Here is an 18,252-nt window from a genome sequence, read left to right as displayed (position 1 = left end):
TTGTAAAAAAAAAGAAACCATAGAAAGATAATACAAATCATATAATATTAACAATTTCCTTGCCAAATAGTTGGATATCGATATTAAATGCAACTGATATTGATACATGCATTGCTATTCCCACAAATTTACATATCGATCTTTCTCGCGATACCGATATTTGAAACACTGCTTTTACTACTTTTACTTTCGTATAAATTTATCTGATATGTTATGTTATCAAGAATAAGAGTTGTTCATACATGTCTTCGGATGATGGTTGATAGTTTGGGAAGAAAGCTGTTACATGAAAAAGATGTTAAAAAGTCAGGTTTGTTGCCACTTAGTATTACGGTCAAGTGGTATTCCTCTTCTCTTATATGTAAGAGGCCTGCTAACTCATTGTGAGGCTGAGCCCACCTCCATCCTTAATGTAGATAATATCGTTTGTTCACAAAAGAAAAAAAAAAATTCAAGCTTGTTCTACAACTTTATTTTTGGTCCAGTACTTTATAACTTGCAGCCTAAACCAAACCCAAACCTAATTAGGCCTTAAAAGATTCCAATTATATCATCACTGCCCGTGAAAAAGAGAGTCAATGGCATTAATAAATAAAATAGTAATAATAATAAATAAAAAAACAATGATATCCGGAGGATTACAGTGACGGAGCCAGGCAAAATTATAAGGTAGATTACAGAAAACTTGTTCAACAAGAATGGTTAAATTCTTGAGAAATTAAATCGCAGCCTGCAAATAATTTCCAATTACTTCTGCTCAAAAGTTTCAGTATTCTATCCTGACGAAATTCCAAGGCATTTGCGTATGAATTTAGTTAGCAAAGTTGGATGCATGTTTAGCCACCCTACGACTTTAATTCCCTTTCTGTTTTACTCAGTTGTTAGATTTCTTGTATGCAGCAGCAATGTAGTTAATAAGCACTATTCTAAAAATTCTCGCGTAGGTGCTAAATGGTTGGACACTGCCCTGATTAATCCTAGGCATTCGAAAATTAAGAAAGAGTGCATGGTGCCTAGACTTGTCTAGACACTCTCTAACCCGCGACTCTCACTTAGACAGAAAATAGATCACTTTATTTTGCTTTTTATTTTTTTTTAATAAATTTTAAGAGACTTGTTGAGAGACTCATTATATGATTGTTCAACATGTTTTTAATATGTTCGAATACTTTATAATCTCTATGTCATTTTACTTTGTAAATATATTTATTTTTACATAGAGTAGACATTTATTTATATGTTACATAATAAATTTAATTAAAATAAAAAAACTGCCTAGACGCCTATGCGTTAGGCCCTTGCTGTGGGCCCGACTAGCGCCTATCACCTTTTAAATTGTTAATAAGTCCTTTATTTCTCACGGAAAAAATTACACTTGATCAACACACGAAGCGATCTTTAACATTGGACAGAAATTGGAAATACGCATATCGCCATGACGTGCTGAAAACTAGAGGGCCACAAACTCCCCAAAATCCTACAATGAAACCAAGAGCCACTGAAATATGAAGCCATGGAATTTCGTTCCCATTGTCATGTTCATCTTCCATGTTCTTAGTTGCATTATCACTTGTATTCATCTATAGGCATTTGTTTGGAAGATGGGAACCGCAAAGTTTTCTTGAGAGGTCTAATCTCTCCAAGTCTGTAAGCTTAGATACCTGGTCCGGAATGCTGCCAACGTGTTGTTGATGCTGAGATCCAGCTCGTGAAGGTTTTGCAACCGGCCTATCTCAATGGGAATGTTGCCACTTAGACTGTTATTTCGGAAGACAATAGATGGCAGCAAGTTGGACAGATAGTTGTACTGGTGAGCTGCGACAGTTTCATTCGTGTGCTGCGTGTAGATAGGTAGTTCGACATCACCACTATCCGTTTGAGCGGAAGGCTTCTCAGATACAAGAGCTTGAAGTGAGAAAAGCTCATTTGGAAGTCCCCCCGAAAGCGAGTTGTTGTCCAAGCTTATGACGAAAAGACTAGGAAGACTTCCCAACCAAGGAGGTATTGAGCCTGTGAGTCTGTTAGAAGACAAAACAAGGACCTTGAGTTTCTTGAGCTTTTACATCCACACCGGAATATTGTTGGAAATTCAAATCAAAATAGGTTGCTATTGTTGAAAATCAATGTCAAAGTTAGGCATTGAAAGTTAGGCAATGTTAGGTATGGTTGAATAAAAATTATTAGGTGCAATTAATGTGTTTTGTGTGGTAATAAATAATCTTAGTTTAATCATTTGGTTTGCTATAAATACCCAAGTTCTCAAGCATTGTAAATCATCCCATCCGAATCCCACTTCCAATTGTGAAGAAGCTTGTAAGCTTTCTTATTCTAACAGTTTGTAAACCTTTTCATATATCAAAGTCCAAGTGTTTTTCCAAAGCTTGTTGCTTCCCTCCTTTCTCTATTTCTTTCTTTGTCCAATTTTATTTGAGAGTGCAAAGTGAAAAAGGTGTGATAGAGTTTGTAAACTTATCACCCACATATTTTGGTATTGAGTTAGTAAACTGTAAAATACCAACAATTGGTATCAGAGCCAGAATACCATTCTGGCAGGTGCAGCAGTTATGGCGTCCAACTTAGTGCAACTCCAAGTTCCCACATTGAAGAAAGAAAATTATGAAAGATGGTGCATCCAATTCAAAGCATTGTTTGGATCACAGGAGCTATGGGAAGTTGTCAGTAGTGGGTATGTTGTACCCACTGCCGAGCAAGAAGCCGTATATACTGCGGATTAAAGGAACACTCTCAAGGACTTACGAAAGAAGGACCAAAAGGCGCTGTATCTTCTATACCAGGGTTTGGAAGATTCAACGTTCGAGAAGGTTGCAGAAGCAACAACGAGCAAGCAAGTATGGGATACACTCAGTACAATCTACAAAGGAGTAGATCGAGTCAAGAAAGTGAGGTTACAATCACTTCGAGCAGATTTTGAAACTGCTCATATGAATGAAGGGGAGAGCATCTCCGACTATCACTCAAGGCTCATTGTGATAGTAAATCAGATGAGGAGAAATGGCGAGAGACTCGATGAAGTACGAGTTGTGGAGAAGATACTCCGGTCACTCACATCTAAGTTTGAGCATGTGGTGACTGCCATTGAGGAATCCAAGGATTTGGAGGTGATGAGCGCAGAAGAGCTACTAGGATCCCTCCTAGTTCATGAGCAACGCATTCAGAAGAATGCAAGCCCCACAACGCTAGAGCAAGCTTTGGAGTCAAAGTTGAATATTGACAAACCAAATAAAGGTCGTGGGCAGTGGAACTCACGTCGTGGGAGCTCATCCAACCGTAGCCGAGGACGAGCCCGAGGAAGAGGTCGAGGCTATGCACAAAATCAAGGTCAGTCTCAGGAGTGGAGATCTACTCGAGGAAAGGCGCATATCCAGTGTCACAACTGTAAGCAATATGGACATTATGCCAATGAATGTTCACATAAAAATGGTGAGCATGTCAACATGGCAGAATCAAGTGGAAATACTGATGAAGAACTTACAGTCTTACTAGCACACCATGATTCCAGTAGCCAACAAGATGTTTGGTATTTGGACTCTGGTGCAAGCAATCACATGTGTGGAAAGAATGAGTTTTTTGCCGAACTCAAAAAAGGGGCCTATGGATCTGTAAGTCTTGGTGACTCCTCAAAGTTGCCAGTTGAAGGCAAAGGGAAGATCAAGATCATCCAGAAGGATGGAAGAGAAGAATACATCTCCGATACCTACTACATACCAGGTATGAAGAGCAACATTCTGAGCATTGGTCAACTGCTCCAGAAAGGGTACATTATACATATGGAGAACATGCTTCTCACTCTCAGGAATGCAAGGAGAAAGCTTATTGCACGTGTTCGAATGTCAAAGAACCGGATGTTTCCGTTGAATTTGAACACAAAGATTGGAAGCTGCAACATCGGTGTAATGGAAGATGAGTCATGGAAATGGCATCTTCGATTTGGCCATCTTAATTTCAATGGCCTAAAGTTGCTGTCAAGTGGAGGAATGGTTCGTGGTCTACCCCATATTGAAGCCACACGCCAAGTATGTGAAGGTTGTGTGCTTGGCAAGCAAGCACGACTATCGTTCCCTGTTGGTGATACATGGAGAGCAAAGGCACCACTGCAGTTGGTGCACACAGATATATGTGGTCCATTGGATCCCATGTCTTATGGAGGTAATAGGTATTTTATTACCTTCATTGATGATTTCAGTAGAAAGACTTGGGTCTATTTTCTCAAGGAAAAGTCAGCTGCCCTAAAAATTTTCAAGGAGTTCAAGGCACTCACAGAGGCAGAAAGTAACCACAAGCTTGTGGCTGTGAGATCAGATAGAGGTGGAGAGTACACCTCCAATGCTTTCCAAGCATACTGCAAGGAGCAAGGAATTAGGCATCAACTTACTGCTGCCTATACCCCACAGCAAAATGGGATAGCCGAAAGAAAGAATCGAACCATCCTTGACATGACAAGGTTCATGCTTAAGGAGAAGAATTTGCCAAAAGAGTTATGGGCAGAAGCTGTAGCTTGTTCGATTTATTTGTTGAATCGATGTCCAACAAAGAGTGTCAAGAGGATGACACCACAAGAGGCTTGGAGTGGATACAAGCCGAATGTTACACACCTAAGAATTTTTGGGTGTGTTGCATATGCTCAAGTTCCAGAAGCCAAGAGGAGGAAACTTGATGATAGAGGTGAGAAGTGTGTGTTTGTGGGCTATAGTGAAGAGTCCAAGGCATACAAGCTCTACAACCCACTAACTGGCAAACTAGTGGTTAGTAGAGATGTCATCTTCAGTGAGGAAGAGACATGGACGTGGAACAACAAAGAAGTCAGTAAAGAGAAGATCGTCTCCACTGATTTTGAAGAACCAGAAGTTGTACCACCGATTGAGCAACAGCCTGCTCAAACAATCACAACAACTCCAGTGCACAGAATTGCAAGGAGTGGTCCTACATCTAGTGAGGAAAGCAGCTCCTCAACTCCAGTGAGGTTAAGGAGTCTCACAGAGATTTATGGACAAGAAGAAGAAGAAGAAACCAACCTTTTCTGCTTGTATGCAGACCACGAGCCTTTCTCATTCAATGAAGCTGTGGAAGAAGATTGTTGGAAGAAAGCCATGGAAGAAGAGATCCATGCCATCGAGAAGAATGACACTTGGGAGCTGACAAAGCTCCCACCAAATCAGAAGGCTATTGGTGTCAAGTGGGTTTACAAGATCAAACGCACTGCAGATGGGAGTGTGGATCGATACAAATCAAGGCTTGTAGCAAAGGGCTACAAACAGAAGTATGGAGTGGACTATGATGAAGTCTATGCTCCAGTTGCGAGACTTGACACGGTAAGATTGCTAATCTCTCTTGCCGCACATCATAAATGGAAAATTTATCAACTAGATGTCAAGTCAGCCTTCCTTAATGGAGTACTTGAGGAAGAAGTGTACGTGGAACAACCGGAAGGCTTCCAAGTACAAGGAGAAGAAGATAAGGTGTATCGTTTGAAGAAGGCTTTGTACGGCCTCAAGCAAGCACCACGAGCCTGGAACTCAAGGATCGACAACTACCTTCACCAAAATGGATTTCAGAAATGTCCATACGAGCATTCAGTTTACATGAAGAATGGTGAAAAAGGGGAGTTCTTAATTATTTGTCTCTATGTAGATGATTTATTGTTTACAGGAAACAATGAGGCAATGTTCCATGAGTTCAAGCAATCCATGTTCAGTGAATTCGAGATGACTGACAATGGATTAATGTCATACTTTCTTGGCATAGAAGTGAAGCAAGAAAGTGATGGTATCTACATCTCTCAACAAAGGTACATGAGAGACATATTGAAGAAGTTCAATATGGACAAGTGCAACACTGTCAATACCCCAGTCGCAACTGGATTGAAGCTGTCCAAAGGAGGAGAGGGTGAGTTTGTAAACTCAACAGTGTACAAAAGCCTCGTTGGAAGCCTAAGGTACCTTACAATCACAAGACCTGATATAGTTTATGGTGTTGGACTCGTGAGTCGATACATGGAAACACCAAGGGAGTCTCATTGGCTGGCCGCCAAGAGAATTTTGAGGTACATAAGAGGTACTCTAAACTATGGTCTATTTTATAATTTTGGTGAAGATGCAAAATTATTTGGTTATTCAGATAGTGATTGGGGAGGTGACCAAGATGAAAGGAAAAGCACAACTGGCTATGTGTTTTTTCTAGGATCAACAACTTTCTCATGGACTTCAAAGAAGCAATCAATTGTTGTTTTGTCATCATGTGAAGCCGAGTATGTTGCTGTAGCCTCAACCGTGTGTGAGGCAATTTGGTTAAGAAATCTGTTGAAGTCAGTGTGTCATCCACAAGTGGAATCGACTGTGATTCATGTAGATAACGTGTCTGCAATCAAACTTGCAAAGAATCCTGTTCAACATGGAAGGAGCAAGCACATTGATACCAGGTTCCATTTTCTAAGGGACCATGTGAAGCAAAAGACAATTGAACTTGTCTACTATCACACCAAGGAACAAGTGGCAGACATCTTCACAAAGCCATTGCCAATTGAAACATTCCGGCTACTGCGTGAAATGCTAGGAATGAAGGCGTTTTGATTTGAGGAGGTGTGTTGGAAATTCAAATCAAAATAGGTTGCTATTGTTGAAAATCAATGTCAAAGTTAGGCATTGAAAGTTAGGCAATGTTAGGTATGGTTGAATAAAAATTATTAGGTGCAATTAATGTGTTTTGTGTGGTAATAAATAATCTTAGTTTAATCATTTGGTTTGCTATAAATACCCAAGTTCTCAAGCATTGTAAATCATCCCATCCGAATCCCACTTCCAATTGTGAAGAAGCTTGTAAGCTTTCTTATTCTAACAGTTTGTAAACCTTTTCATATATCAAAGTCCAAGTGTTTTGCCAAAGCTTGTTGCTTCCCTCCTTTCTCTATTTCTTTCTTTGTCCAATTTTATTTGAGAGTGCAAAGTGAAAAAGGTGTGATAGAGTTTGTAAACTTATCACCCACATATTTTGGTATTGAGTTAGTAAACTGTCAAATACCAACAAATATGACCTCTAAGTTGGCAGTTCGATAAGCTAATAAGGCGGAGATTTTGAAACACAGAACCAATCATTGCATCACCATCCGGCAGTTCTTCACCTAGAAAACTATATGAAAGTACGACCGCCCTGAGACTTTCCAAACGCATCAATATATGTATAGCGCCAGTGACATTGGTGAGTCTGTTTTTACCAAGCGAGAGGAAGGATAGGTATTTCAACGAAACAATCTCGGGTTGTATTTGTCCCTCTAGATCATTACTGCTCAGACGAACTGCTTTCAGATACTTGCATGAGTAAAGGCTTTTTGGCATGACGCCGGAGAAATGATTACTCTTGAGATCAAGTTTGGAAAAACTTAGCTTCGAGATATTTCCATCCAAACGGTTGAATCCAAGATTGAGTTCAACAAGGTTTGTGCAATTCATCAAAGATTGTTGAGATGAAGGAGCATGAGTTTTAATCTGGAGAGCTTCCCGATGTGGAGAGGAAGTGCGCCACTCAAATGATTGAAGTAGATCTCTAGGATTGTGAGGCTGGTGAGGTTGACAATGTTGTCACTAATGTGACCGAAAAGCTGATTGGAAGGTAACGGAATTTCATGAAGAGCCTGAGCTTTGTAGAGATCACTAGGAAGAGTTCCAGAGAGAGTATTGAAGCCCGCACGAAAGGTTTCCAATTTCGAACAGTTTCCTCGTCTGAGAGGAATTGAACCATTGAAATCGTTGTTGGAGAAATCCAAGACTTAATCGAAGAGGAACGAAGACAGATAGAGGAAGGTATTTGGCCTCTAAAATGATTTTTGCTGACATTCAAACTGCTCAAATTCCAGGCATGCTGGAGGAATGAAGAAGGAATTGTAGCATTGAATTGATTGTTCGACAAATCCACTATTTGAATGTAAGTAGATGATAGAAACAAAGGTAATTCTCCGGAGAGAAGGTTATAGCTCAAATCAAGGATTTCAAGGCGACTCGAGGACAAGAAGAGTCCAGCTTCCAGAGGACCGGAAAGCAGATTGTGGGAGAGATTGAGGTGCGAAAGATGCATGAGGCTTCCAAGAGAGCGAGAAACACTTCCTTGGAGCCGCTTAGAGGGCAATGAAACACGCGTTACCCTAGCATCGGCATCACAAGCGATGCCTTCCCAGTGACAACAATCACTAGAATACCAATTTAAACAAGAAGAAGATGCATCGAAAGATGACAAAAGTGAGTTGTGATCTGCCTCCTTGCAAGCATGGTTTGTAGAAATGAAAGTAGACAACACAAAAAACAGGGAGAGGACTTCATAAGGCATCACGCGACTAGCTTCCGGCTTGACGTTTTTCGCTATGGCTGTACTGGAATTATATTGCTCACGTCGTTTACACTCCTTTTTCTGGAGCAAGGGAGGTAGAAATTAACAAAGGGAAGAAGGTAATTAGGTGATGGTTTGAATTCTTGTGCGCAATGTTTGAATTTTGAAGTCTTTTCTTTCCACTAATAGAGAAAAGAAACAAATCTGCACAGCACGTCGCTTATGGAGGGTCTAATCATGGTTGGCAGCAAAGCATTAGAAGATTTACGTTGACTTTGGGGTTGTACTTTTTGGAAGAGCTAAAACCACTTTCGTTTTGAAAAATGATTGTTTGGTAAAAATTTTAGGGCAATTAGTAGAAATGATCCGTTTTTGATATTTGATAGGAGAAATGACAAATTTTTTTAGTAACGACAATATTTCGATCATATATTGATGACTAAGAATGAGAATTATGAACTAACATATGACTAATTATACAGTTAAGAATAAAAAGTAGAAGTGAGATGATCATTAATTAATTAATTGGTGAGTCCTCCATGATTTAACAGCGTACAAGTACTATTACATGAAAGGGACTTGGAGCATTTTTAGTGGAGTCTACAAATAGGGACAACCACCGTGTAAATTGGGTATAAAATAAACATAGGACAAAATAAATCTCCAATGAAACGGAAAGCGAGTCTCTAAAGTATAGAGACTCACCTCATATATAGCGTATATCCTCACATATAGGGACTGTACAAGGGCAACCTTGAGTGGAAAACGAGGTCTACAATCTTTATTGAAGGTTTTAATGCTTTTAATTAATTAAAAACGGGTGCATTTTTGTTCACCACCATAATTATGGTTTGTGCTCATCATACACCTAGTCATTTGCCATGTGTCTTTTCACCTAACTCTAGTTAACTTTCAGATTAAATGTTACTTTTTCAAATTTGAAAAAAAATTAACCAAGGTTAAGTGAAATAATACGTGCCAGATGATTAGATGTATGATGAGCATACATCAAAGTTTAGAATGGTGAGGAAAAATGCTCCCATTAAAAAATGGTGAACATAAACAAAAAAATGTGCACCTTGAGTGGAAAACGGAGCCCACAATCTTGATTGAAGATTTTAGTGCTTTTAATTTTAATTAATTAAAAAAAAAGTTAATATAAGCAAAAAATGTACACCTAATCAAATTATCACGTAAAATCATAAAAATTTCAAATTAGGAACACAAAGATTCCAGTTAAGTCCTTAAATGAGTACTCAAAAGTGATGGTGGGAGTCCCAAAAATAGGGACTTCCTTTGGAGATGCTCTTATAAGTCAAGGTAACGTTCTCGATTTTTTCTCTATGACCATCACTTGTATAGAAAAAAAAGATAATGCTAGGGAGACCAAAATTTTAAATTAAATTTACAAACCAAATAATGTATCACCAATAGGAAATAAGCACGTTAATCAACACCTAATAATCCAATCATCAACATCCACATCATTTGATTTATAAAATTTGATCTCCCTAACATTACCCAAACAAAATGACATAATTACACGTAGTAATTAGTTAATACAAAATGGCACGGGCCCACCATGTGTGACTTTTTTTTGGTCAAACGATATATTTGTCAAATTAGATGTTAAATTAGGAAGCCGAAGGGGTTCGAACCCATACCGTGGTGCAAGGGTAACCCTTCTCTCTACTAATGTGGGAAAGGACCACTTGCTTGTGACTTATTTAACTACGATATTTGTTTTTCTTCGTCTTGACTTTGAAATTGCAAAGATATCTATACTAGATAAAGCCAGCAACCCCATTTGGGGTCAAGGGCTTCACAAAAAAAAGGGCACAAAATTGCCCCCTAAACAAAAAAGTTCAAAAGTAGTCCAAAATAATGCATTAAATAATACGGTGGTATTTTTTTCATATAAACAATGTTTTTTTATAATTAATTTTTTTTGTGCAGTTTTTTTTTTATAATTAGTACCTCATATTGGGTTAGCAATAATGTAATTCAATCAGTTGTTTATTAAATATTATTTTCTCTATTTTTAAACACGTTCAAAACATCTTAAGAGGCGTAGTACCGGTTATAAAAAAAAAGTCTCTCGCACATGCATAACAATGTGATTCAATTAGTTAGCAAATGATTTTGTTTTTTTGTTATTTTTTAAACATACGATATTATCTACAATAAGGGGGAGGAGGTGGGCTTAGCTAATGGACTATCAATAATATGATTAAAAAAATGTGTAATCGCGCATAGCACGCCGTGATTCAAAAAATAGTTTTTGCACATGTGTAAGCGTGAAGGCTAGTAATAAATAACACGAAGATTGCTTGAAGTTTTGGACATTGACTTTGACATGCCAACTTGTCTTTTTTCTTCTTTGCAGATTGGACTCAGTGGTCTACTTAAGGCATGATCAAGGGAAATTAATGGAGCATTTTGTTCACAGGTGATGCCTTCCCCACTGGCAACAATCAACTGGAAGTAGTAGTCCAGTTCAACGGAGGAGAAGACGGAGAGCGAGAGAAGGTCGTGAGAGCGCTGCGTAAGCTTGGATCGCAAGCATCATTCGTATACACGTATACATATACATCTTTGAACAACAAAAATTACATATACATCAAACGTGCATCAACTTGTGCAGTATATACATCTTCTGGAAGCCATGACAGCTGCATATGAACATTGTTAAGTTGCAACTTGCAAGCTTTTATATTGATCAATATGTATGTATGTACGTGTGTGTGTCTATATATATATGGGAAGTATTATTAGCACTGCTATTTTTTTTTTAAATTTTAAAGGAGGACAATTGGTGGCAAACTACGGTTATTCACCCCTTTCGAAGGCCAAAAATACTCACAGAGGCATTTCAGCCTCCCCCTTGCCACAAGTTTGGCTTTCACACCAGTAGCGGGTTTCGAACCCGAGAACTCTAATTTTTAGTTTTAAGGAAGCCTCGTAATTCGTCCTTTACCTGTGGGTCACCAGCTCGTGGTTTAACATTACTAAAATCTTATTTTACACTTCTTACAAATGCATTTTTTTTCTTCTAATTATAGAAAGTTTGGAATGCAAAATGAAAATTTCAGAATACCAATAACAATTCCCTATATATATGTACACGTACTACGTATGTATGTAATGTGGTTTTGTCTGCTATTTCCCAATATCTTCAAGCTCGTGTAAAGATCTTTTATGGATTTGAGGTGGTTTGGTTTGACTTTAAGAGTAAAGAAGTAAACAACAAACAAAAGACTTCAAAGAGTCACATTGACTTCAAAGTGGCCAAATGCGTTTAGATTACAATTCTTTTTTTTCCTTTTTGATACAAGTAACAGCGAAGAAGAGGATAATCAAATCTTGGACTCAAATGCATCGGTAAATATTTTTAATCACTTGAGTTACAAGTAATAAGTATATGGGTATTTTAGGTAGAAAAATTTGATTCTCATTGAAACCTTCATCCCGGAGTCCAAATACCACCTCCATTTAGGTAGTCCAATTCTGAATAATTTAGAAATTTAATTACTAATTTTAGGAGAACCTGGACCCACCTATTTTTTGATTCCTCATAAGCTTGGTAAACGCTGGAATGCCTTGAAAGAGAGTGCCATTCCGTTTCTTCCCATTCCAGTCCGGTTTCGTAACCACGCCACAGGTGAAATGGGACATCACTAATGGAGGGTCTAATCATGGGTTGGCAACGTATTAGAAGGTTTACATTGACTTCGGGCTAGTGCTTTTGGAAGAGTTTAAAGCACTTCAAAAATGTTGTTTATTATAAGTGCTTTGAATAGAAAGTAGAAACACTATTAACCACTTTGGACAGTTTTTTAGATGCAATAAAGTTAAGGAGTTTCGATTAAATAGGAGAGTTATGAACTAACAGATGAATAATTATATAGTTAAGAATAAGTAGAAGTGAGATGATCATTAATTTATTGATTTATCAGAGAATTCTCCATGATCTAACAGCGTGCAAAATTACGTAATTGATTTTTCCTCTCCAAACATCTCTTGTATAAAAATAAATGATACAATTACGCACAATAATTGTTTAATATAAGATAACATAAATCTACCATGCGTGACCTATTTCACTATTATATTTTATCACTGTTAAACGAGTGTGATGCGTGTGATTTAATTAATTTATTATAGAAATTTCGAAATTTAAAACTATTAATGAAAAAGTCATTTGGTGGGAGCAAAATTACTTTATTTTATTTTATTTTGTTTCTAGTTTGCTTTAATAAAAATGTTATGAGTAATGTTATGAGTACATCTTCTAATTAAAGAAACCCTACAATATTTGTGCAGCAATCAGAAAGGTACAAAAGTTTGATTCGGCAACACATGGACCTGCATGTGATTCAATCCAAGCTTAACAAAGGCCTCTACACAGAGGATTGCATCCCCATGTTCTTCCGCGACCTCCTCCTCCTATTCAACAACGCCGTCGTCTTCTTCCGCAAGAACTCTCAGGAGCACAACGCAGCTCAAAAGCTCCGCTCCATTGTGTTAAAGGAAATGAACGACCAGCTCCCGAACCCACAACCCGCGACCGGAACAGTAACATCCAACGTGCCCAAGATCGAAACCAAAGCTCCCAAGATCGAGCCCGATGTCTCCGAGAAACCCACCAAGTCTTCCATTGTTGTTTGTGGAAAGCGTGGTTCTGTCAATGCACTATCAGAAGGCGGTGCGAAGAGCAGGAAGGGAGATAAGGTCGAAGAGAAAGCGAAGAAGACGGATGGTGCTGCGTCTGTGAAGGTTGAGGACAAGGGGATTAGGAGGAGGAGGACACAAGAAAGAGGCGGGCGGAGAGGGACAAGCACGAGGGGCAGGAATGCAGCGAAGCCGACGAAGCCGACGAAGCCGCACGAGTATGGCGTCAATGAACTCAGTTCGCATGACGGTTTAAAGGCGTTGGAAGCGGAGAAGGAGAAGAAAGAAAACAGGCGGAAGAAGCAAGGCGCAGCAAGGTTCTTGAAGCGAATGAAGCAGAACTCGCCGAGCACTGAAGTGAAGTAGGAGACGTCGGATGGTTCTGAGGATGATAGCGAGGAGAGCGAGGACGAGAAGAAGAAGAAGAAGCCGATGACGAGGGGGAGGAAGAAGCCGGAGGTTGAAAGGAATGAGAGGGTGACGCGGAGTTCAACGAGAAGCGGGGGAGGGAGGGGAGGGGGAAGAAGGTGTCAGGAGAGCAATGGGAGGGGAAGGAGAGGGGTCGGGAGGCCAACAAAGAGGCCGGAGACTGCGGCGGCAGAAGCGGGGAGTAGGAAGAGAGGGAGAGAGAATGGGGAGGCGGATCAGGTGGGGAGTGCAGGGAGGCGGAGAAAGCGTACAAGGAGGTGAATGCGGCCATTGTTGCAAGCTGTAAATTATTTTTGGCATGGTTTGGGTTCATTTCTGGTCTTGTTTTGTTGCTAATGCTAGGTTTTTACAGACTTTTTTTTACCTTTTTACCGAAGAGCGGTCAAAAGAATTACTAGAGAGGGATAGGGAGAGACAGAGATAGATGTGGTGTGAACTTGTAGAATGTTTTGGGGCATCTCTTTTTGCTTATACAGATCCGGATGAGTAGCATCATCAGCGAGGACCTTTTTTGTTCTAGTTTCAATATTGTTCTTGTTTGTTTAGAGTGGGCTTTTTTGTTGCAATAGGAAATAAGCTGGGTCCAAAACACCTGAAAACAAAGGAAGAAATTAAGATAATACAAAATAAATATACTAAGAAAGATAATACAAATGCAGATGACGCTGCAATATGACGGAAAATAATAATACTTATGCACTCTCGTGCAAGTTCGATCTTCTTCTCTCCTAACATTTAACAATTTAATCCAGTAATTTTATTATTTAAAAAAAAAAGACATAGAAAGATAATACAAATCATATAATATTAACAATTTCCTTGCCAAATGGTCGGATATTGATATTGAACGCAACTGATATTGATATATGCATTGATATTCCCACAAATTTACATATCGATATTTCTCCCGATACCGATATTTGAAACACTACTTCTACTACTTTTACTTCCGTATAAATTTGTTTGATATATTATGTTATGAAGAATAAGAGTTGTTCATACATGTCTTTCAGATGATGCTTGATAGTTTGGCAAGAAAACTGTTACATGAAAAAGATGTTAAAAATTCAGGTTTGTTGTCACTTAGTATTATGATCAAGTGATATTCCTTTTCACTTGTAAGTGAGAAGTTTTTAACCCATTGTGAGGCTAAGCCCACCTCCATTCTTAGTTTAGATAATATCGTTTGTTCATAAAAACTAAAAAAAAAAAAAAAAATTCAGGCTTGTTCTACAACTTTATTTTTGGTCCAATACTTAATAACTTTCAGCCTAAACCAAACCCAAACCTAATTGGGCCTTAAAAAATTCCAATTATTTCAACACTGCCCATGAAAAAGACAAGTCAATGGCATTAATAAATAAAATAGTAATAATAATAAATAAATAAACATTGATATCCGGAGGATTACAGTGACGGAGCTAGGCAAAATTGTAAGGTAGATTACAGAAAACTTGGTCAACAAGAATGCTTAAATTCTTGAGAAATTAAATCGCAGCCTGCAAATGAATTTCCAAGTGCTTCTGCTCAAAAGTTTCAGTATTCTATCCTGACGAAATTCCAAGGCATTTGCGTATGAATTTAGTTAGCAAAGTTGGATGCATGTTTAACTTTAATTCCCCTTCTGTTTTTACTCAGCTGTTAGATTTCTTGTATGCAATGTGGTTAATAAGCACTATTCTAAAATTTCTCGCGTAGGTGCTAAGCAGCTGGACACTGCCTCAATTAATCTTAGACATTCGAAAATTGATAGTGTCTGGTGCCCAGACTTGTCCAGACACACTCTAACTCGCGACTCTCATTTACACAGAAAATAGATTACTTTTTTATTTTTTTTGATAAATTTTAAGAGACTTGTTGTGACACTCATTACATGATTGTTCAACATGTTTTCAATATGTTCTAATATTTTATAATTTATATGTCATTTTATTTTGCAATTTATATATCCCAATACAAGTATATTTATTTTTACGTAAAGTAGACATTTATTAATATGTTACATAATAAATTTAATTAAAATAAAAAAAAAACTGCCTAGACGCCTACATGTTAGGCCCTTGCTGAGCGCCCGACTAGCGTCTATCACCTTTTAAATTATTAATAAGTCCTTTATTTCTTACGGAAAAAATTACACTTGATTAGCACACGAAGCGATCTTTAAAATTAGAGAGAAATTGGAAATACGCATATCGCCATGATGTGCTGAAAACTAGAGGGCCACAAACTCCCCAAAATCCTACAATGAAACCAAGAGCCACTGAAATATGAAGCCATGGAATTTCGTTCCCATTGTCATGTTCATCTTCCATGTTCTTAGTTGCATTATCACTTGTATTCATCTGTTGGCATTTGTTTGGAAGCGGGGAACCGCAAAGTCCCGGGTTGCCCTCATAGGCAGTGGCATCAAAGCCTTGGAGCTGTGTGCCTAACGGTACCTGTCCTTGGAGGTTATTGTATGCAACACTAAGTGAAGCCAAGAAATGAAGGCTTGATAGTGAAGCTGGGATTCCGCCCGACAGATGGTTTCTTGAGAGGTCTAATCCCTCCAAGTTTGTGAGGTTAGATACTTGGTCCGGGATGCTGCCAACGATGTTGTTGAAACTGAGATCCAGGATGTGAAGGTTTTGCAACCGGCCTATCTCAATGGGAATGTTGCCACTTAGACTGTTATTTCGGAAGCCAATAGTTGGCCGCAAGTTGGACAGATAGTTGTACTGCAGAGATGCGACAGATCCATTCTGGGGACGCGCATAGATAGGTAGTTCGACATCAGCACTATCCGTTTGAGCGGAAGGCTTCTCAGATACAAGAGCTTGAAGTGAGAAAAGCTCCTTTGGAAGTCCCCCCGAAAGCGAGTTGTTGTCCAAGCTTATGACGAAAAGACTAGGAAGACTTCCCAACCAAGGAGGTATTGAGCCTGTGAGTCTGTTAGAAGACAAAACAAGGACTTCGAGTTTCTTGAAATTTGACATCCACACCGGTATATGACCTCTAAGTTGGCAGTTCAATAAGCTTAAAAGGCGGAGATTTTGAAACCCAGAACCAATCATTGCATCACCATCCGGCAGTTCTTCACCTAGAAAACTATATGAAAGTACGACCACCCTGAGACTTTCCAAACGCATCAATATATGTATAGCGCCGGTGATATTGGTGAGTCTGTTTTTACCAAGTGAGAGGAAGGATAGGTATTTCAACGAAACAATCTCGGGTTGTATTTGTCCCTCTAGATCATTACTGCTCAAACGAACTGCTTTCAGATACTTGCATGAGTAAAGGCTTTTTGGCATGGCGCCAGAGAAGTGATTACTCACGAGATCAAGTTTGATAAGTTGATCAAGTTTGGAAAAATTTAGCTCCGAGATATTTCCATCGAAATGGTTGAATCCAAGATTGAGTTCGATAAGGTTAGTGCAATTCATCAAAGATGGGGGCAGAGGACTTTCAAGATTGTTGAGATGAAGGAGCATGAGTTTTAATTTGGAGAGCTTCCCGATGTGGAGAGGAAGTGCGCCGCTCAAATGATTGAAGTAGAACTCTAGGATTGTGAGGCTGGTGAGGTTGACAATGTTGTCGCTAATGTGACCGAAAAGCTGATTGGAAGGTAACGAAATCTCATGAAGAGCCTGAGCTTGGTAGAGATCACTAGGAAGAGCTCCAGAGAGAGTATTGAAGCCCGCACGAAAGGTTTCCAATTTCGAACAGTTTCCTAGTCCGAGAGGAATTGAACCATTGAAATCGTTGTTGGAGAAATCCAAGACTCTAGTTGAAGAGGAACGAATACAGATAGAGGAAGGTATTTGGCCTGTAAAGTGATTTTTGCTGACATTCAGACTGCTCAAATTCCAGGCATGCTGGAGGAATGAAGAAGGAACTGTAGCATTGAATTGATTGTTCGACAAATCCACTATTTGAATATAAGTAGATGATAGAAACAAAGGTAATTTTCCGGAGAGAAGATTGTGAGAGAGATTGAGGTGCGAAAGATGCGTGAGGCTTCCAAGAGAGCGAGAAATGCTTCCTTGGAGCCGTTTAGAGGGCAACGAAACATGTGTTACCCTACCATCGGCATCACAAGCGATGCCTTCCCAGTGACAACAATCACTGGAAGACCAATTTAAACGAGAAGAAGATATATCAAAAGATGACAAAAGAGAGTTGTGGTCTGCCTCCTTGCAAGCATGGTTTGTAGAAATGAAAGTAGACAACCAAAAAAACAGGAAGAGGACTCCATAAGGTATTACGCGACTAACTTCTGGCATGATGTTTTTCGGTATGTCTGCACTGGAATTATATTACTCACGTCGTTTCGTGGGTATATACACACTCCTTTGTTTGGAGCAGAGGAGGTAGAAATTCACAAAGGGGAGAAGGTAATTAGGTGATGGTTTGAATTCTTGTGAGCGATGTTTGAGTTTTGTAGTCTTTGCTTTCCACTTATATAGAAAAGAAACAAACCTGCAGAACATGGGTTGGCAACGTATTACAAGGTTTACATTGACTTTGGATGCGTGCTTTCGGAAAATTGATGTGGGCATATGTTCATATATTATTATCGTTTTTTTTTTTTTGGGAATTTGTGTAAATATACTAAATTTAATTGTTTTAATATATAGACTTGAATATCAGAGTTGTGCAAAAAGGATGAGGATCCTTTTCGGATTCTCTTCGTGGGGATTCTCAAATTCTAACCGTTTATCTTACATCGTGCGGTTAGTTTTCTTTAGGTACTATTTATGTTTAATTTTAAATAAAAAAATTCAAATGATTTTTTATTGCACGATATATGATGAATGACTAAGATGTGAGGATCCC

At 38.8% G+C, this 18,252-nt stretch overlaps 2 protein-coding genes and 1 pseudogene across 2 annotated transcripts; 1 reads left to right on the top strand and 2 right to left on the bottom strand.

The window, feature by feature from the left end:
• Positions 1 to 1,580: 1,580 nt before the first annotated feature.
• On the bottom strand, positions 1,581 to 12,031 carry LOC137743249 (receptor-like protein 3; annotated as a pseudogene).
• A 662-nt stretch (positions 12,032 to 12,693) lies between these two features.
• LOC137743248 (uncharacterized) lies at positions 12,694 to 13,371 on the top strand. The gene has a single exon (XM_068483122.1). It carries the CDS (start codon positions 12,694 to 12,696, stop codon positions 13,369 to 13,371), a length of 678 nt encoding a protein of 225 aa, XP_068339223.1.
• A 2,183-nt stretch (positions 13,372 to 15,554) lies between these two features.
• Positions 15,555 to 17,833, bottom strand: LOC137741376 (receptor-like protein 3). Its single transcript, XM_068481094.1, has one exon. The coding sequence runs from the start codon at positions 17,697 to 17,699 to the stop codon at positions 15,576 to 15,578; it is 2,124 nt and encodes a 707-aa protein (XP_068337195.1). The 5' UTR covers positions 17,700 to 17,833; the 3' UTR covers positions 15,555 to 15,575.
• Positions 17,834 to 18,252: the final 419 nt, after the last annotated feature.

This window comes from Pyrus communis, chromosome 8 (assembly GCF_963583255.1).
Source record: "Pyrus communis chromosome 8, drPyrComm1.1, whole genome shotgun sequence".
NCBI classification, from domain to species: Eukaryota; Viridiplantae; Streptophyta; class Magnoliopsida; order Rosales; family Rosaceae; genus Pyrus; species Pyrus communis.
The sequence above is the reverse complement of the archived record's forward strand: the minus strand, read 5'-3'. Positions and strand labels throughout refer to the sequence as shown.

Coding starts and splice junctions, on each gene's coding strand:
- LOC137743248 (XM_068483122.1), top strand. CDS start 12,694: ATGGACCTGCATGTGATTCAATCCAAGCTTAACAAAGGCCTCTACACA.
- LOC137741376 (XM_068481094.1), bottom strand. CDS start 17,699: ATGCCAGAAGTTAGTCGCGTAATACCTTATGGAGTCCTCTTCCTGTTT.